At 44.2% G+C, this 21,354-nt stretch overlaps 1 protein-coding gene across 2 annotated transcripts in view; it reads left to right on the top strand.

The window, feature by feature from the left end:
- The window catches only part of SYN3 (synapsin III), a 178,460-nt gene that overhangs the window by 25,268 nt on the left and 131,838 nt on the right, over positions 1-21,354 (top strand). Inside the window, exons 3-6 of one of the 2 annotated variants that reach the window (XM_065679384.1) lie at positions 1,807-1,898; positions 4,553-4,555; positions 14,898-15,054; positions 21,210-21,299. In XM_065679384.1, the coding sequence (XP_065535456.1) occupies positions 1,807-1,898; positions 4,553-4,555; positions 14,898-15,054; positions 21,210-21,299 (342 nt within the window). The remainder of the gene's footprint in view (positions 1-1,806; positions 1,899-4,552; positions 4,556-14,897; positions 15,055-21,209; positions 21,300-21,354) is intronic. The other variant, XM_065679376.1, reaches the window with a different exon arrangement.

Here is a 21,354-nt window from a genome sequence, read left to right as displayed (position 1 = left end):
GTAGAGGTACATATTTTCTTATCTCTTATCCAATATGATCACTGAGGAAGCATGGCTGTGGCCAAGACAACACTGAGCAATCTCATAAGAAAGTCCAGCCAGTCACCTGAACTACTGTCATTCCTTCTGTTCATATGTGTGTGTGTCCGTCCTTGAAGCAGGATTTATTTCCTGGCAACACGAATTTTCCCCCTCCTTTCATTGCAATTGGGAGTTACAGTGATGTAAGATCATGTAAGGGTGTTGCTTTGAAAAGTTTATACAGGGCAGCAGACATGAAATCTCATTACATCATCGGGTCACCAGTCCACGGTCATTGCTTTAAAATTAGGTGGATTTAAAAAAAAAAAAACGGAAAGTTGGAAGTGATTTTTTCATTTGTCGTCTGGCCTCTGAGCATTTACAGGTGCACTGGCTCTCCATTGGCAAGTTTTTTCCATGCATTCATGAGGACAAAACATACTTCTTTCAATCTGGGGGGAGTGCCTGTATAAAAGTTGTTCCTGGCACTATGTTTTGGTTCCAGCTAGTAGAAGTATCAAAAGAACATTAAATAGTACAAGGATCTCAATAAAATTACAAGCATTAGCAACACCATCTGTGTGCTCTGGTATTACATAGGCAGTGGTTAGAAGAGGAGTTTACTGCTGCCTAGTCTCTATCATGCTAAGTCTGAAAGAAACACACAACAGGAAAAGGAAAGAAAAAGCTGTTTAAAGGGAGACAGCTAAATTTTCTGTCTCAAAAAAAAAAACCCAACAAAACCTAATGAGTTGTATTTGTATACAGAGGCACTAATTTCATATAGGATTCTGAATCTATACAGGTATGTTTGCATCAAGCTGGAAAGGGACAACTTGCATGGCACAGTAAGAAACTATTCTAGTTTAAGGTCTACTCATTTGCTCATAAAGAACAGAATCAGGATTTAGAGACCAAGATGAGCACTGATCAGCTACTCCTGCCATTCTCCTCCTACAGAGAGTGAACTGAGACCATTGAGTCTTGCTGGCACTCCTTCTGAGGGGCAGCAGAGCCAGTGGCCATGCAGGAGGATTATCACACCTCTGGCCCAAGTTAATCGTTCTGATTTGTGTCTTAACCTTCACTGACACCTACTGCAGTCATAATCGCCCTCACGTACATTGCCTTTTGCTCCCCATAGCTTAAATATTCCTGGCCAACATTCCCAACGGTGTAAGTCACACCTCTTTGAAAATATAAAATGTTTGAATAATCGAGCAGTATTGTTAATAGTCTGCCCAGCTTTGCTAACCCTCTGATAGTTAAAATCTTAATAAATAAACCAGATCAGGTGGGTTTCTCTGCTTATCACCTTCCTGCAGCTTAATGAGGCTTTTCAGCTATTTAGCTATTAAGTTTAAATCTTTTGTATTAGGTTTATAGCTGGCCAGTGGCACGACAGCCAACTCAGACATAATTCTACAATTGATGTTTCCAAGTGGAAACTTGGAATTTGAATTCAAATGACCTTACTTCTTTATTATTATTATTATTCTTTCCTGTATGCGTTTTTCAGCTTGCTCAGTCTTAATTCCTGCAGTACTTATTACTGCAATAAGCCTAATCCTTTATACTTGTACACCCCAAGAGTGGGAGCCATAAATACTTCTGCAGCCTCTCCAGGGCAAATCAGCTGTAATTGGATCTCCCATTGCCTCACAGAAAAAAAAAAAAAAGGGAAAGAAAAATAAGGAAAGGCGCATTCCAGCCAAAGACAATTCTATGTCTGTGTCTGTGTGTTTGTGCCCTCGAGTAACACTCTGTCCTTTTGCTCTGCTCTAGGCTGAGTTCTCCGAGCTGAACCTGGCTGCTTATGTCACAGGCGGCTGCATGGTGGACATGCAGGTCATGAGGAACGGGACCAAGGTGGTAAGGTGAGGAATACCAGCTTGTCTTGAAAATCAGGCTTGTTGGAGCAATGCTGGGGTGAGCAGGATGACTTCAGGGTCTGATTGGTACCTGAACTAGGGCAGCGCAGTCCTGAAGACTTCAAGGTTTCCTGGAAGCAATGGAAAGACTGACCTGACTGATGGTTTTGTATCAGGTCTCAGATGCACATTCTGCCATACAGTCATTGTTTCCAGTCTAGACCCTTCATGCAACTACAAATGCCTCCTTTTCTGGTTCTTTTTAGCCTCAGGCCTCCCAGTAAAAGGGACAATGAATTTTCCTTTCCCTTTCTGCGTCAACTAACCTTCATTGTAAACAGTGGCTTGCATTCATTAGCCTACCTGTGTTAGTAATGTTAGTCCTGATTCCAGTGGATTACCCTTGCAGTATCCACAAAGCCTTTCCAGTATCCTGATCTTTTCAGCCTGATTTGCTCCTGAAATACCACCTTATTTTTTGTCAGAGACTCCCAAAACTCTAGACTTGCACTGTGATATATCTCAGAGGTTATGTATCTGATGGGGATTTCTGTCCCTACTAGCATTACTTCATAATTGCAGTCATTGCAAACAGACTCTTTTTCTGAGCAATGCTTCCCCAATCACGCACCCTATTCACTTTCCAAAAACATTGCTTGCTTCATTCTGACACCAGAGTGCCTGCAATTTGGAGTTAATGTTAGATGCGTTATTATTGGTACTCTGTGAAGAGCAGCATGAGCTGTTACATCTGTGTATGATGGTAAAATGCCTCTGTTTACATAGCCCTGATATTACCTCTCACCCCTTTATTCCCAGGCCTACATCTTAATGAGTTTCTGTCATTACAACTTCTAGCTCTACATTTCATCTTTGATAACAACAGCTTTTCTCTGCTCATGTTGAAATCTCATTGCTATTCCCAATCCATTTTTCTAGCCTCCCTACTTCTTTTGCACAAATCTTTTGTGCTTTTTGGTGTATTCAGTGTCTCCAAATTTAATATTGTTCACACATGTAACCAATGCTTTTGTCTGTTAGCTTCTAGTTCAGAAGTAGAGCTATAGACACGTAATATAGCATGCAGGGATATTTTTGAAAGAGATTATTAGAACAGCTGAAAAACAGTGTTTCTGAGTGTGCTGGCCTCCGTTTAATTTTTCAAGATGTCATTTCCAGTCCAAACAGTGCAAAGCAACACTTGTCACTGTCAATTAGCTGACTGTGGTCCATCAATTTATTTCAGGTCTTGACGGCTCTTAATCTCCATACATTCTTAAGTGCAATTTCACAAGCCTCTGCTAAATTTTTTCAAGGTTGAGTCTGTTACATCCATTTGCTTTTTCTCGTCCCACAAATGTCTGCTTCTCAGTGAAACAAAGCGTATGTCCCACGAACCAGCCTCTGGCGCATCCATCAGACAGTGCGCCATGCTAATGTGCTCTTGTGTTCGCTTGCTCACGATGCTGGAAGGTTTCCGAAAACCATTTCCTAGGTTGATCACATCTTCATTTTCCCTCCCTTGCCTCCCAAAGCCATTCATACATCTTTCCTCCCAAAGCCATTCATACATCTGGCAGAAAGATCTTGAGCTATTAAACTGAAACTGAAGACAAAATTTATTTCACAAGTGTGTCTGGGACATGGTGTTCATGTTTCTGCTCACAGTAAATACACAGGTATCACAGCTAGCCTTTTTGTGTGGGTATTTATATTTGAAAATGCATGTCTTTGTGAATGGCTTTAGTTCAGTTTTTTGGGGTTTGTGTATGCATGCTTAAGGACACATGCATTTGTGTGGTAGGAAATGGATTTGGCAAATATATGCTTGTCTCGATACCCAATTTATATGGTATGTGTTGTCCATGGTTTATTAAAAGTCCCTACAAGCACTAGCCATTTGTTTACAGCCTGCGCCGCTGTGCCCCTGTCCTGCCCAGCTCAGAGGGGTTAAGAGCTCAAGCCAAGCAACTTCCACAGCCATTCCTAGAACCTATAGAAATAAAAACTCTTCTTCACTTTCAAAGGGGAATCACTGAGCTGTGTGGAGGCCTTTCACCCACCCTCATGGGTGCAGCTTGCTTCTCAGAGCAAGTTTCCCATCCCCACAGCTTCGTCCTGCCTGACCACAGACACCCCTCAGGATGCCGAGCTGTAGGGAGACATCACACAGGACACCTTCAACTGACATGTGTGCACCAGCCCTGCTGCTGATGACATCTTTTTCCATCACTTATTAGACCTCTGGTAATTATTAAGCAAAACAGTCACAAGTCAGAATGTTTCTAGACAGTGAGATATAACACTCATTATGGTTTTTGAATACTCAAAGCCCTTGGAAATCAAACTGACAAGTTACAGGAAGGAAATATGACATCTTACTTACAGGCACATTTGGGATCCCCCCCTGCAGGAACCCTGCCTTCTTCATACTCTTCTTCAAAGCAAAGGCAACAGAGAGTGACTCTTGGCGTAGTCAAAAGACAGTGAATGTACTGCAGACCTGTAAACTTTAAGTCAATAAAATAACAAAAGTTTATAACAAGAACAACAACAATAATAATAAAGCAACCATGGGGCTATTCTCTCCAGTTTGAAATCATGCTGACTAATAAACTATCTAACAAACTATTAGCCTATTAAATTCTGTCATTTTGCAGCAGGTCTTCTAGATCTTTCGTCAAACTGGAGACATCCTCTTGCACATTTAATTCAAAGCTTTTTCTTTGCTAATCCCTTGATCCTTTCTGACACCTTGGAGCTAAGGCATTCTTTTAGTCCCCGTGCCAACTGACTTGAATATCACCAGGAAGGAATTGACGTTCTTTTACCTGTGAGATAAATCCCCTAATAAGAAAATAAAATGATCCTTGAAGCCCTAGGCTTGCCTCAGGCAAATTTAAGGAAAAAGTACATTAAAATGAGCTTTAGAAGCATTATTGTCAATTAGAGAGAATTAAAGAGAACAAGGAACTGGATGTATACAGATCTCCATGACTATTAGACTGTCTATGTTGAAACAAGTAGCTTCAAGCAAGCTATCAAACAACAACTTAAGCCAGGCATTATCTGGATTTAAAACAAGTGAAGCTCCCAAATGTAATCTTACAGTAACGAGATTCTGGGTCTCCACCTCCTCTTTTTCAACTACAAAGTTCTGCACATCTGCAGGATGGGGTGAGGGATTTGGTAGCCGCAGTGAAGTGTGCTACTGGAGAGAAAGACCATCATCTGACAAGCTGCGTGTGTCTTTTCAGCTCCAGTCCGACCATGGTATGATGGCTCCATCAGCCCATCCAGTACATTTTCTTCAGAGATAGAAGAAAAAGAACTGGCCATGGAGTATCTCGCCCAGTCCCTAGCAAGCACTTTCCTGTTTCATTGGCTTGTAACACATGCCTTGATTGAGGACAGTGCAGGGGTATGAGCTGGGGCCCAGGAGAAGCATTGGGCTCAGCCAGGGCTGGCAGGGGCAGAACCTCCAAAATGTTGGTTCTTGTTTCCCCAACACTTCTTTGGGTAAAATTGGCACCAGATCTTCCCAATGAAAAGTTGAATATGGGAAGCAGGAAGTGGTACTTATTAATCTCAGAGGATTCCTCACCAGCTTAGACACAGTGACCCTTTCACAAGAGAGAAATGGAGTAATTTCTAGGTGCGATGGCTGGACTACTAAGCAGTGTGAAAAAACAAGCATGGGCTTATGCCAGCTTTTAAAACACTTGGGTGGATTCTTCATCCTCCTTCTAGTGCATGCACAACTTCCTTTTGCACAGGTCTACACACACAGAGTGAACTGTCTGGAGTCTAATTTACCATAGAAAGCTCTTGGGCTGTGTCACCTCTACTGGGATTAGACATAAGGAATAGGATTTTCATTTCCACTTGTCTTCATTTCTCTGTAGGGCCCTTCCTACCAGTGTTTCCGCAGCACAAAGAGGCTGTCAGTGCTGGCACAGCACCCACTCTGAGGTACATTTATGCTTTCAGGATATTATAAAAGTGTCTTAGTATAAATGAGAATTTGGGCTGTCTCTGCTTCTGACAACAACACTTAGACTCCCAAACTATGATCTCAGCCTCTGTTAGATTAAATGCAGTCCTGTGTTTGCCTTTTGGGCTTTACAAGCCTTCAGCTATTAATTCCAGTAGATGTGGGAATAAGACAGGGATATGTTGAAAATCTGGACAGCTTTTTTACATGGGGAATACTAATGTGTTTGGGAGCATTTCAGACTTTTAAGGATATGAATTAATCATGCACCAGACTGCTCTCATCTCCTGTCTCCCTGCGGAGCTGGTTCTTCTGCCATTGAGGCTGATCATCTAGGGGAGAAAGCACATTTTTGTGTGTCTGCATGGGACCTACCACAGTGGTGGTCATACCACTTAGAGTGTGCTTATGCAGGCTCACTGCAATGCCACAGTACAGACAATACCTGATAGACCATGATGCCCAGGGTCTGAAATGGGGAGGACCCTGCATGGAGCAATGTCTCTGGCAGGAGCTGAGCATTGAGGACAAAGCCTTGCTGTGGGGAAGGATCTCTTCCAGTTTATAAACTGGTGTTTAGTCCTATAGGCCTTGCCTGAATTGGGCCTGTCTGTATAAGAAGGTGCATGTGTCACACAGCTCCCCCTGGAAGATATGCCTTTGTCACTCACAGCTGTGGTGAAGTCGGTGAATGCTCTAATTCCTCTATATAAGCCCATTCATTCCTTTAATTAACACTGACTTTCCCGTTGGTTCCAGCTGATTCAGTGTTTCCACTATGCTCTGTACTTTGATAACAGGACAGCAGCCTGTTGAATCACCATCCCGAATAGACTAGGACCTGAGAGTGCTTTTTTTCCCAGAGCGTATTTTTGCACTGCAAGCTGCAGTACAATCACATCATGAGGAAGCAAATCCTTCTACATGGGAGGAACAGGGAAGAAACTGGCCAGCCCAGTAGCAGGTGTTTTCCTGCTATTCAGAGCTTGCAGATCCCAGGAGATGTGTACTCTGGCTAAAAAAGGTCTGCCTGCTCCAGGATGCAAGACTCTTTAAAGTCCAGTGAGGACACTGTCCTTTGCGCACTGCACATTTTCCTTCCGCAGTAGGTTCACCCCTCCCACAGGGCCATCGACAAGCTGCTCCCTGAAAGAGGCATATGGGTTTTCTCACCACACAGTAGCTTCACACTGCTAGGAGATGGATGTTTTCTTGTCTCTCAGGGGCTATTCATTGGTGGTGGTGGTGGTGGTTTCTTGCAGTTCCTATACAAGAATAGCCAGGGATGTCATGGGGGTAGATACTGTCCCTGAACAGTGGTATAGGACATATTGGTAAGAAGTAGGCAACTTTCCAGCTTCTCATTTTCCAGGAAGCTTGTGTCAAAGAGGAACCTTAGGCTCTGCATAGCCCCTATCTTTTAATTTAACTCTTGATCTAATTGGTCTAATTTTTTAGAATATCTTTTTCTATTTTTTTGTTGCTTCCAACCTAAAATTCTGAAAATTTCTGCAAAGATGCCAATGGGAGAAAAAAAAAAAGGGAGAAACTGATTGGGAGAGTTTAGGTTTCTAGAAGCCAGATGGAAAAATATGTTGAGTGCCTGGTTCTCCCAAAATTCACAGTATGTGCCACATGGTACGGTACAATATGTGCTATATAGTTAACATTGAGCAACATTTGGGCAATATTTTTGTATTGATGGCATGACAATCTGTACATGTAACAGAGAAGTATATGTAACAGCAAGTAAGCTTTCAAAAGTGCTCTTTAAGCAAAACACCAACATGCCAAATGACCACTTCTCTTATTGAAATATCTGGCAGAGACAATGGGCTGGGACAAGGTGTCAAATAGGGTGTACCTGGGCAAGTTGCAATCACACATAAAGCAATGTATCGCCTTGAGTAAGCAGTTATAAACCAAGAAGTTATTTCCACATGGGGGATGATTTACCATCACCCCTCACTAGTATTCTTCCTCCTCCTCACCTGCCTTTCCCAGACCTCTTTTTCTTTTCTTTTTTAAGCAGGAGCTCAAAAAAAAGAGGAGTTGGAGTGTGCTTATTTAGGAATTTATTCTCAGTTGCTTCCACCTCAGCTCCTGCTGCTAAACATCTGCTTGGAGACCTACTTCTCCCTTCGGGGTTGACAGATCTCCCAGATGAATAATGTCCCCCTTCACCTCCCCAGCAGCTGGCGCCCAGCCGATGTGCAGGCAGGATGCTGACAGTTACTGGGAAAACATTTGGCTTGCAGGCAGCTGCCAGAAAGCAAAAGTCACTCTGAGCAGACCTGGGTGGGGAGCATCTCAGAGACTAAGCTACTCCCTGGCCCCTTTCACATTTACAGTAATCCTTTCCAATAAGAAATGTGCTTCCCGGGCCTAGAGCACTTATTAATTAGTTAATCCTGGGCTGAATGCAAGAATGATTAAAGACTGATGTAGATTGTTTCAGTCTTGATCAGCTTTATTTTCTTTTCCTCAGTCCTGCTTTAATTTGTCTCCTTTATGCGTGGGTTTTTACTAAGGCTTCTTCCAGGGAACGGCTAACAGAGAAATGAAGGGCCAAGTCCTGCTGCACCTGCACTGTATTGGTCAAGGTAGATCTTCGTTAATGACCTGATAGTGAGATAGAGTGCAGCCTCAACAAGGTCGTGGGTGGCAACAAGCTGGAGGGTGGAGAGCGATAGATATGCCAGAGGGCAGAACTGCCTCAACAACTGGGGAAATGGTCCAACAGGAGCCTCATGGAGTTCAATAAGGACAATTGCAGAGTCTTGTGGTGAAGGAGGAATAACGCCAGTATTGCTGGGGGGCAGCTGGAGAGAAAACAGCTCTTCACAAAAAGACCTGGAGGGGAACAAGCCCTGTGGTTCACTGCGAGTTGTTAGCAAGCATGTAGCTAACGAGACACTACTCACATCTCGAGTACTGAGTGCTGCTTTGAGCTGCCTAGTACAAAAAAGACACTGACAGACTGGAACGAGTTGAGTGGAAGGCCACCAAACTCATTGAACTGGTCTGAAGACACCCAAGGAGAGAGTGAGAAATGGCTTTGTTCAGTCTGTAAGAGGAGGCTGAGGGGGATCCATCTGCAGTCATCAGGCAACTAAGAGGAGGGTACAGAGCTGGACTCTTGTTGAAGGTGTGCAATGGAAGAAATAAAAAAAAAAAACAAACCCAAAAAAGATACAAGTTGCAGCAGGTGAAATTCTAATTAAAAAATACAAAATATTCCACCGTGAGGGTGGTCAAATACTGGAACAAGCGCCCAGAGATGCTAGCAGATCTTCATCCTTGGGGATATTCAAACTTTGGCTGGGACAAGACACCGATCTACCTAATGTCACTTTAAAGTTAGCCCTGAAATGAGCAAATGGGCCAGATGATTTCCAAAAGTCCTGTCTCACCTTAATTACTCTATGGCTTTATTCTATGATGCTGGAAAGTATTTGGATCACCTTCTGTAAAAGCTTTGTGCACAAGCATTCTGAAAGCAAGTCGCTGGTGGCAGGTGTGGTTGGTACTACTTGAGGCATTATCTGGGTCCACATGCTTTTCCTTGTCAAGGCTGATCAGTTTACAAGTAACATATATGGCAGACCTAGGAAACTGCCAAGGTACAGTTCAGAGAGTGCGTGACATGCAATTTTATGGCTCATTGGTCATTGGCCTGTGGCTGAGAAGCAAATCAGGGCATCTTCCAGGGTGTCCTCGTCTGCTTATAGTGGTACTGGTTCTGCTGCAACCATGATTCCTGCTGCTTTTGCAAAACTGATCTCCCCCCCACTCCCCGCCCTATGGTTTTAACCCAGCCATTCTCTTTTACAGCATCCCAAAGTACTCTGTGCTCCTCTCCTCCAGCCTGGTCAAGAAAGGTCATTCTTTATTCTATGTTGATTCCTTTTTTCTCTAAAACCAGCTCTGTGTTACCTTATTCATATAAACAACCACATTCATTCTTTCTTTGAATAACTTCAGCATATTCACTTCTTTCTGTGGAAAAATATGACATGAGGTTTTGACTGAAATGAGTTTTTTTTCTTAACAAATATCCCATTTTGCTATGGCATCCAACATAACATTAAATTTAACATTGTGATAGGTGAGAATGTCATAGATTTCCTATTGTCAGTAATGTAAGAGCAATATTAATAACACCGAAATGAAGGACAAAAGGGACATGTTCCTATTTGTATATGCCACTTTTTATTAGCTCTCAGACACTGGAGGCACTGCATAGTTGGAAGGATTATTGAACTTCTCAGGTAGTTGCAGCTACTAACAGCTTGGAGTTGTGTCTCAGAATCTTGCCTGAAGGCTCCATCAATTGCCAGTAATGCAAAGCTTGTATCATATCGTTTAATTATTCATTTTTCTTCCTGTCCGTGTTGTGCCAAGCAGATAGGAAAGGCTTTAGAAGAGAACTTAGTCAAAACGTGCTGATCACTGGGAAGTGTCAGAAAACTGAACTAAAAAACTCCTTGAATAATGGTGGTTAGGCAGAACCCGAAGTGAAGATGTGCATCTTCAGTGCTCAGGGAAGATCTTTTTCTATTGATGTAAGGGATGAAGTGTCTCGTAAGACTGGCACTCTTTCAGGGAGAGAGCAGAAGAGCCCGTCTTACAGCACAGGAGAAAAGCTCTCTAAACCCATCTTGGTGCTAAAGTATAAAGCAGGTCTACCCTTTGGCTGCAGGTGATTATTCACGGTAGAAGGGATCATTGGAATGTATTTTGACAACATAAGCTATTATTGTGTGTTCTTTCTTCATGTCCATAAATCTCTCTGTGCTTCAATAAGAAAAGCTGAAGGACCAGGAAGAAAGCCAGAGTTATGGATTATACGCAGAAGTGTAAAGCATGAAACCTCCCAGGAGGATTTGCTGTCATCATCTTCTCTATCCCAAAGCACACTGGGGACCTGCTTTCTGCAAAGAAATGTTATTGATGATCTTTTCAGAGCTGATCCTCTTCTCATAATTAGAGAAGTTAGACGTATGGGCACCAGAATAGCTACTGCAGTTCCTGAGATGTTTAATTTCCATATTTTACATCAGGAATCTCTTCTATAGTTTTTTTGTCATTCTGACAAAACTATTTCCATGACAGCTAATACTGTCACAGATTTGAGGGTGGATGGGTCCAACCTAAGAAATTATGTTCTGCTGTCAGACCTCTTCCTATGAGGTATTTGGCATCCAGCCTTTATACTTAGGTTTATCTCTAAAGTATAGTTTTACTGTTAGGAAAGAAAAAGACTGCTAAAATGCATTAGAACAAGTTGGAAAAGAGTTAGTTAAATGCAGGTAAGCATCTTGCACCACAGAACCAGAGTCCAGGCTCAGGACTGGCAGCACTAGCAGCCACGTAGCCAGATACTCACTGTTGCCAGGGGGTGACTGACTCACTGGCCTATCTCTATTGCCAAGGGGAGAGATAGGCTGAGGGGCTGCCATGTGCCTTGCCTATCGTCTGGGACAAGAAAGCAAATGCAAAAGGAGAAAAGCAAAGGGACCTGGGGGAGGCTGCTTCACTGTAGGGGGTGTACAACCTGTCCGGTTGTACACCATTTGGAGTGCTGAAAGGCTCATGTTGTGTATGGCAACACAAGCTGAAAAGAAAGCACCTTTCCATTCCAGAGGCAAAGTAAATTTCACCAGCTATTCCAATCTGAAAATGAAAGTTTTCCAGTCTCCCAGGTTATTATTTTTTTAAACAAAGGATTCTTTAATCTCTACGCCACTCTGGGAATGTGTTGCATGCATTTCAGTGGCCTTGATTTTGCCAGGGCCGAATTCTACATGAGAACTGAGCTCTTGGGGTCTGAGAAAAAGCTTCTATAAAAGGGCTGTGGCCAAAGACGGGCTCCAGCTTTCTCTTGGAAGCTTCATTCATCTGGCTATCATGCTAAGGAAGATTCGCAACTTCAGGTAGGTGTCTGCCACACAGCCCAGGAAGTGCAGTACACCCACAGGCAGAGCACAGCTTATTAGCCACATGCTTTAAATCTGCTTTACATTTAGTTCCACTTACCTGTCCCATCTTCCTGTCCATTAGATGTTCAAAGGAGCTCTCCTGCATTCTATATGTGACCAAACCCATTTCCATGACCTGGCTTTAGCAGGGGCCTAGGTACAGTTGTACTCAAGACCACTCATGGTCATCCAACCACTGGCTTGACAGATCTAGTGAAGAGGAAAGGTACATGCTCCTGCCGTAGCCGTCCTATGCCTGCTGGACTCGGGTGCTAAGGACCTCAGCAACAGTAGGTGCTACTGAGTTTGGCTCACAAAAAAGTTTTGGCCGCCATGTTTCAAATGTGGGACTTCTGCCTAACCTGTCTGCCAAGGATTTCAGGTTCCTGTCATGGGAGATGTTATTGGGTTGGGTTGAAATAGCAAAGAAAACAGTTATGCTACTAGCTATTCCAAATCCAAGGCTTGCTATGTTAGCTTAAGCTTTACACTCTGAGAATGAGCAGGAGCTTGCAAAAGTAATTGCCTACCAAAAAAAGCAAGAATTCTTGTGTGAAGCAATCGAACGCTTTTCTCCCCAGATCACTGCTATGCCCAGTTATTCAGTTTTCATACTGCCACTCCTACCCTCACTATTCATTTCCCTTTTACTACCTGCTATCCTTCCTAACCCCTTTTCTCACATATTGCCACAGGTCCCTGTGTCTCTGTTACAGACCTCTCACAGACTCCAAGGCTCTCCAGCTGATGTTTATTCCCAGCTAGTTCCAGGCCCTGCACTCCTCTGCCTTGTTCTCAGTATCCATGGGAACATCCTCATTGTCCCACAGCTCAAAACAGGGATTCAGTGTCCACCTTCCCTTTAGAGATTCACTCCTCATCGTCTGCATGAGAGAGTGTTCTGCCTTCCTACATGATGCAGAGTTTGAGAATAGGCTTTTCTACATCAATTCTGTATTCTTGTGTCCATCTTCTAAGTTGAGAAACTCTTCCTTTGCCAGGATATGTACAGACAAGAGCTTTTTTCCCTAAGCCTTTGGCTGGCAGAAGTAAAGCCATTGAAGGCAGTTTCTCAGCTGCTGTGTGTACTCCCTGCCACCCCAGAGCTGGCCATGATCATTCACATTTGTTTCCTCCACACCACAGCACCACGTCCCCACAGTGGGGTGTTTGGGGAAATGTTCAAGGACAAATACTGCTGCTTCTTCTGGGGAGACTGGAACAATGGTCTGAACCATTACCCTGCAGCTCCAGTAAGTGCTTTTCCCTAAGTCAAATCTGGGGAAAGACTTGGGATCATTTTCTTCTTCATACACTCAGAAAGCTGGATGAAGAGGGACGTGCCTGAACCTCCTGCCCCACCAGGCACAACCACTGTTTAGTAACTCAGCGCACATACCAGGTCCTAGTCCTAGGAAGCTGATTAATCCTTCCTGAGGACCTGTGCCTGCCTCTGGGGTACTTTCTGCATGGCAAATCCAGCAGAATGGAGCCACTCAAGCTTTCCAAGATTTTCATTCACTTGCTGTTTCTCAGCAGGGGTGCACCACTTGCTTCACCCCCATTGACATCAGGGAGGTCCATAAATCAACTGCACAGTGATAGCGCAGCCCTCCCAATGCTCATTATGCATCTCGCTGCTGGAGGAAAGCACCAACTTTGGTGCCAAGTACATTAGGGAACATGCCTGGGTTTAAAAATTCTCCATGGGAGGGAATCACAACATTTCCAAAGCTTGGCCTCTTGCATCACAAAAGCAGAGCATGCTCCTCACCATGTCTCTGGCGATAACAAAAGTCCAAGGCCAAAACCCAAAATGAACAGCTTTAAAACAACAAAGCTGTCACTGGATTTTGTACGCAGTGTTTGTTGCCACAATCTGTCCCAGAGTCACCATCTCGGATTTCCCTGCCAGAATGACGGAAATATAAATAGGGGCTATAAACCCAAAGTATTTCCAGATCATACATCCAAAGGATAGAAATTATAGTCTCTTAGTAAGGAAACTGTTCGAGGGTAGTGAGGTAATGGGACCTGGTTACAGAGCTCATTTCTGTGAAAAACTTTAACACAGTATGGAAATTTTTCCTATGTCCTTGATGCAACCTCCATTAGAGTATAAAATAATCCCCTCTTTCAGTGGAAAAGCCCCCTCCATGCTTTCAAGAACGAACTGCTGAGCTCCATTTTGGGAGCAGTTTGTTTTCCAGCTGCTGTTCCCAGAGATTCCTGAATGGCTCCAAAGACACAGCATCAGCAAGGAATGAAATCTGGCTGTTTGAAAGACAACCCATTGCCTGTTGGCTGAGCTAGAAAAGGACCTCGCTTTTCTGTGTGTTTGCTGCTGTGGAGCCATAGGAGTCCCAGCTCTAGTCTTACTAAATGATATTCTGGATGTCCATGCCATGAGTCACAGCACTGGATGAGGGACTCTGCTCATTTGACTAATTACATTGCCATGCCTGCCCTTTACTTGTTGACTCACAGCCGTAAGAGCCTGGGATGTGCTGCGTATGTAGTAAACTGACTAAAGGGGTAATGTGTGTCAATGTATGGATGTGTACAATAGCTTTTTGAAATCCCTTATGATCTTCCCACCCACTGGGCATTGCTTCAATATCCAGTTCAATCATCAGGAAATAAACTTGCTCCCCCATCTGCGTCGCACATTGCAATAAGCTTGCCAAATATGGCCAAGCTTTTAGAAAGAAAAGAGAATCCCCCCACCAGTGAATTTATGACCCTTGGCTCCGCTTGTGGCTTGTTCCTGTGCATGCCTGAGTGACATGGAAACTGCAGCGAATCTGTTTGGCTTGTTTCTGTGCTCTCACACTTGCAGCTATGTTGGATTTTTCCCCTTTTAGATGACTAGATTTTTTTGTTTGGCTTGTTACCTCCAAATGCAAGTGGCCCATGACGAACAGCCCAAAAGAGAGCAACGTGTTAATGAAAAGAAAGGGAAGGATGGAAAAGGAACAAGGGGAGGCTGAGCATTTGAAAACAAAACGTCATCCCCCTTGTCTCTTGCAGGTCCTTCAAGCCGGACTTTGTCCTGATTCGGCAGCATGCCTATAGCATGGCACTGGGAGAAGACTTCCGCAGCCTCATTATTGGCCTCCAGTACGGTGGCATCCACACGGTCAACTCCCTCTACTCCATCTATAACTTCTGCAGCAAGCCCTGGGTGGTAAGTGCCAAGCCACCTCTACTGCATGCCAACACTGCAAAGTCGATCTGGTACCAATAAAGCACTAAACTCAGCTTCCAGTCATGGGAATTCATCTCTTTAGGTTAAAACCACCATCTAAATACCTTAGGAATCCTGCTGGGAATTCTTGGGGGAAAAACTAGCAATAGTGATCCTTTGCCAGCCCTGTTGCATTATGTCATGGTGTTCTTTCCTCACCCTGAGTAAGATGCTTCACCTGTCCCACACTCTAATGTGTCACAAACAGCTAACAATACAGCAGGACTTAGTTTTCTTGTAAGGCAGAGTAGATGAGTGGTAATAGATTGGTAATATCAGCTCAATAGCAGCACATCTCTGTCCTGACCAAAACACAATAAAAATACCTTAAAACAAACATTAACATTCACTTTTTTACAAGGTATCTGAATTATGCTATTTCTAGCATCCTTTGTTAGATGCACACTTGTGGTAACCAGGTGCCTCAGCCTAAGATTATCCATTTCTTGCAAAAGTGAAAATTGCACTTGTCTTCTCTTCCTACTTTTTCTGGCTAGTGCTTTGTCGTGAGGAAATTGTACTAAAAGAAAGGCAAGAAAGGTAGAAATGATTTCTTCAGCCACTAGGTCTAGGAAAAAAAAGGAATTTAGAATGACAGAAATATGGCAAAAAGGCAGAAGGAAAGCGGAAGCATGTCATACTGGGTTTGTGTGGCAAGGTTTTGGTAGCCAGGGGGCTGACAGGGTGACTTCTATGGGAAGCTGCTAGAAGCTTCCCTCATGTCAGATGGAGCCAATGCCAACTGTCTCAGTGCTGGCTGAGCCCATCAGCAATGGTGGTAGCACCTCTGGGATAATGTATTTATAAAGGGGGGAAAACTGCTATGGAACAGCCAGAAAGGAGAAATTAAAACACGTGAAACAGCTCTGCAGGCCCCAAGGTTGGTGAAGATGGAGGGGAAGAGGTGCTTCAGGCACTGCAGTGTGTCCAGAGAAGGGCAACAGAGCTGGTGAAGGGTCTGGAGCACAAGTGTGATGGGGAACAGATGAGGGAACTGGGGGGATTTAGTCTGGAGAAGGCTCAGGGGGGACCTTATCTTTCTCTGCAGCTACCTGAAAGGAGGCTGTAGTGAGGTGGGGTTGGTCTCTTCTCCCAAGTAACAAGTGCCAGGACAAGAGGAAACGGCCTCAAGTTGTGCCAGGGGAGGTTTAGATTGGACATTAGGAGCAATTTCTTCACCAAGAGGATGCTCAGGCATTGGAACAGGCTGCCCTGGGCAGTGGTGGAATCCCCATCCCTGCAAGTGTTGACAAAGCGTGTAGATGAGGCCCTCGGTGACACGGTGTTTAGTGGCGGCCTTGGCAGTCCTGGGGGAACAGTTGGACTTGGTGATCTTAAAGGTCTTTTCCAACTGAGTTCATTCTATGATTCTATGACCCTAGTGACCAGACCAAGAGCTTCCGCCTTTACACAGGCTTCTGCTGAGGAAGACAGCCATGTGGTTTATCCTATCTGATTTTGGGGTTGAGTCAGTCAGGATTTAGTTGGCATTTTTCAACTCATGCCTTGTAATTACGTTTCTGATGGTGTACAGGGGACTCAAGATGTGACAGGCCTATTTTTAGGAGCCTAAAATAAAAGAAAACAAACAAACTCAGCACATTGGGTTAAAAAAGAAAAAAAAAAAGAAAAGAAAGAAAAGAAAAGAAAAAGCAGAGCTGGCAAGGCAGTGTGGGAGAAATTGGCTCTGCCAGTAACTTGGCTGTAGCCATTCTGGGTGCAGTTGTGCCATGCTTTCCTCATGGGGAATACAGCTGGCTTGGACAACCTTCCCAGAGGAGTCAGGCAAACCGCTTGTAAACACTTAAAATACATTTGCAAAATGCCTCCTTTCCCTTCTGCCCCTGCACACACATCACCTCCAAACACGACTGTAGTGCATAGGGTAATCTAAGAGCTCAGATGGGACCTGAGCTGGTATTCGGCACCCTGGACATTTTATGAGGCTGAAGCTCAGGTGGAGATTGTGATGCAGCATTTGAGGGCAGAAAGCTTCAATGGCAGCAGAATGAGAAAACTGATTTTGTGGTATCTCATTTAGAGATAGGGACAGAGACTCCGGTGCATATTCCACTCTGATTGCAAAACAGGCATCTCAAAATAAGGGATCTGCTTAACACGGATTACTGGAAACTTTCTGGACCTAGAAAACAGTTCAGATACATGAAGAAACGAAACTAAATACCCCTGGGAAATGTGCTTTTCACTCTCCCTTTTTATTCTTTCCAAAAATGGTTCCATTTCATAGAAATGTTTATGATTTTCTGGAGGGGGGATGGAAGTGAGACTGTTTTTCCTTGGCAATTTGCAACGATGTTTTTTTTCAGCAACTCTAATTACAATCAGCTGAGTTTGGGGTTTGACTTTACTCAAACATGCTGCCCCATTTCTTAATGACATTTGCCCGGTTTCCAGTACTGAAATACACAAATTTCTTCAAAGGTTAAAATTTGCATTAAACGCGGGCACAGTTTGCAATAGGCGTTTCTGAGATAAAAAGAGTATTCAGGGGGTCTCACACACATGGCACTAAACCATGCCACTCAAGGCTCTGTCCAACCTGGCCTTGAACACCACCATAGATGAAGAATTTACCACTTCTCTGGGCAACCTATTCCAGTGCCCCACCACCCTTACAGTAAGGAACTTCTTCCTTACATCTAACATAAACTTCCCCGGTTTAAGTTTTAACCCGTTACCCCTTGTCCTGTCACTACAGTCCCTGATGAAGAGTCCCTCCCCAGCATCCCTATAGGCCCCCTTCAGGTACTGGAAGGCTGCTATGAGGTCTCCACGCAGCCTTCTCTTCTCCAGGCTGAACAGCGCCAACTTGCTTACCCTATCCTCATACAGGAGCTGCTCCAGTCCCCTGGTCATCCTCATGGCCTCCTCTGGATTTGCTCCAGCAGCTCCATGTCCTTCTTACGTTAAGGACACCAGAACTGTACACAGTATTCCAGGTGGGGCCTTACAAGAGCAAAGTAGATCCTCCAAATGGACCTTTTTATTTCTCTATAAAGACTTCCCGTAAGTAACCCTGGTGTCCTACCAGCCACGCAAGGCATTTCACTTCTGTACCTGTTCTGGGTACTTAAGACCTGACTGTCCCACATTGCCTTGCCCCATGTCTTGCTCTGCAGTCTGGCCACAATCTCACTAAAGTAAGTGAAACCTCAGCAAGTAAGAACTGATACCGAAATGTGGAAGAGGCAGTTACATCTCGCTGAGCTGCTGATAGCAGCATTCCGATCCACCTAAAATGCACTGGGAGGTGCTACTTGAGCCTTGCTATCAGGTATCTGAGAGGCTGCTGCACCGTGTAACATGGGTATCTTTTTGCCAAAATCCTGTCCCTAACAACTGGCAGAGAAAAGATAGCAAAAAGGAGGGAATTTTCCCATGAGGGTCAATACCAAGGTCAGACCTTTTCGCACGCTTGGCTGATGGAGGAGGCTTCCAGATGGCTGAGCCTCTCATCTGTCCCTATGAAACTTGCTATTTCAGCAACAGCCAAGAGCTGTATGCTTCAAAAGGAACCCCAAGGAACAAGCCAGGACGCTCTCTGTCAGCTGCACAGTTATTCCAGTTATTTTGTCAGAGCTGTTTTCCTAGGATAAATGTATGTCCATGGTTCACCAGTGCTGCGTTCATGGGCACCAAGGGGCACGTGCTGCTCGCAGCCAGGGTGTTTTTCCTCCTCTCCCTGTCTCTGTTTCATTCTGTTTAATTTTTAAGCCCTGTTTGCTCACTTTCCTAGTCAAAACAGGCCTTTATTTTTCTTCTCTAGGATATGCAGATCTAGTGCAAGTAGTTAAGAGGAGCAAGCTGTCCTCCCTCCCCAACATCAATACCCTCTTTGCCAACGATAATCATTCTACATGGGGAGTTTTCCACTTATCTGCTGATGCAGGGTGGGAGCGGTGTCAGTGATGGGATATGCCACCTCTTGATGTTTTCTGGGGTTTTTTAAATGCCACGTTTTAACCTATGAGATTAGGGAAGGAATGCTTCACATTTGTTTGCAAATCTGCTGGCAGCTGCCCCTTCAGCTCTGGCAGACACCTTGCAGCCGCAGCTCTTGCACACTGGCTGCATCTTGTTTTTCACACCCATACCACCCTTTAACTCTCAAAGGGGTATTTCTTCACCACCACCAAGTGAAGTTTCAACTTCTTATATAGAAATGCTTTGCTTAACTGGCCCACTGACCACGACAGGAACCCTTAAGGTAGCAACTCAGCAGAAAACGTTTTCATAACTCCCTCTTTATCTGCAATGTAATCTTGGGGGTACATATACTGGCTTCAGCCATTGTTCAGAAGTGCTCAGAATATGTAAGATGAAGCAGCTGATGCTATTGGGAGGAAAAAAGGCTTTCTTGCCTTTCCCTTTCTCCCTTGTCTCCTTCCCTTAATTTGTGTGTTACCTCCCTCCCTCAGGTGACACAAAGATTTCCTTCAAGACAGATGCATCCCTTCGATGAGAAACTTGAAGGAACTTGTGCAACAGTGACTCTTGGCCCAGACTGGAGACTTCTATTAATTTAATTTGATTTTATCAAATTCTGGGATGTCTTTGAAACTAAATTCAGTTTGTGAGTTACTTTGCAAATAGGACATCAGTGGGGAATAGTCACATCTACCAGTGCAAGCGGGAACCAAAATTCTTATTCATGGAGCAATCCTCAATCATTTTTTTTTCTTAATATCCATGAAAATAATCAAGCTACCTTATTCAGCTTTAGGGCATTGCAACTAGAGGATCTTAAGGTCCTTTCGAATCCTAACTATTCTATGATTCCCCCTTCTGCAAGGCTGCCAGTCCAACCACTTCACCAGCAGCACTGCCAGTTCAGCATTGTCCAAGGTAATGGGGCTGTACCTCTTCAGAGAGAAAGTAGGATGGTTAGATACATGATTGTAAAGAATCTAAGTTGCTCCTGTGATCCAAAAGGTTTCTGGGATAGATTACCTCTTATTCTCTTTGGTAAATCAACCCTGCTTCAGCAACATTTTATGTCGTGGTCGTTAAGTTCCTTTCAGAGTTCTGGGGTTTTCTCCAGCTGATCAACGATAGATTGAACAGGGAGGCTGAATACAACGTACAGAATAGTCTGCTCACTTCACAGATGGCTGATGCTGAGCAAGAATTTGTTGTGCTGCACTTCTGCTGGAGCTTTGGAACCTGGAAAGAAATCAAAACTCAGTCCTGCCATGGGGAGCTTTGTGTCTGGCTGGGAACAACCCCGAACAATAAACAGTTTATAATAGCAATGATAATAGTGAAGTTCAAGCTGACAGGTGGGGACAACGGCAAATGTTCACCTTTTACATGAAATACCAGCACTGTTTCTTTCCCTATCAATGTTACATACTGCTTTCTCTAGATACCACCCTCACAGACTGGTACCTCCCTCAGATCTCACTGGGACAGGGCTAGCAGATGATGACCTCTTTCTCCTGCCATGCACTGGGGGTTGTTGGGAGACCCTTGGTTCATAATAAACGCCAATTATGATTGATAGTGGGCTCACACTTCCTTGGTTTAATAGCCAATCCAGGTAGCACTGTCAATGCCCTCTAGACATCTCTGTGCCTTAGCAATTCTCCTTCCCTTCAGTACAATGAAGAAAAGTGCCTTGCCTTGATTTGGTTGTGGGGCAGAGATCCAGAGAAGAGCTTTGATTTTGCCTGTGCTTATGAGTGGTGGCACTGATTTCCTGCCTGGTCACTCCTCTGAGCCCTTTCCTCTACCAAAAAGGGCCCCCACTCTCTCCCCAGCCACACTTGGAAAGCACAGCTTGTTCATACCAGATCTGTAACTAAATCCAAGCTGATCCTTTCTGGCTCTTGAACCCCTTTTTTACTCTCTCAGTTCAAGGTTTGTGTACACAGGCTGGCTTGGCCCTGGGTAAATACAGCAACTTTATATTTTCTCAGGCCAAGAAAGCAAGGCAGGAAAGGCACAACAATATGTTTCACTCACTCTCAACTCCCCCATCAGTATCAGAACAGTTTGCAAGCACTTCCTTGTTACACAGTAAGTCACTGACACCCCCTGTATTTGTTTTTTTGTTCCTCCTCCCTCACCCCAAGTTCTCTCAGCTCATCAAAATCTTCAACTCATTGGGTCCTGAGAAGTTTCCCCTTGTGGACCAAACGTTCTTCCCAAGCCATAAGCAGATGGTGAGTACCTTTGCTTTCTTCTGATGGGGGAGAAGCAACAAATACGAGCTGGGCA

This window comes from Lathamus discolor, chromosome 1 (assembly GCF_037157495.1).
Source record: "Lathamus discolor isolate bLatDis1 chromosome 1, bLatDis1.hap1, whole genome shotgun sequence".
Taxonomy (NCBI): domain Eukaryota; kingdom Metazoa; phylum Chordata; class Aves; order Psittaciformes; family Psittacidae; genus Lathamus; species Lathamus discolor.
The sequence above is the reverse complement of the archived record's forward strand: the minus strand, read 5'-3'. Positions and strand labels throughout refer to the sequence as shown.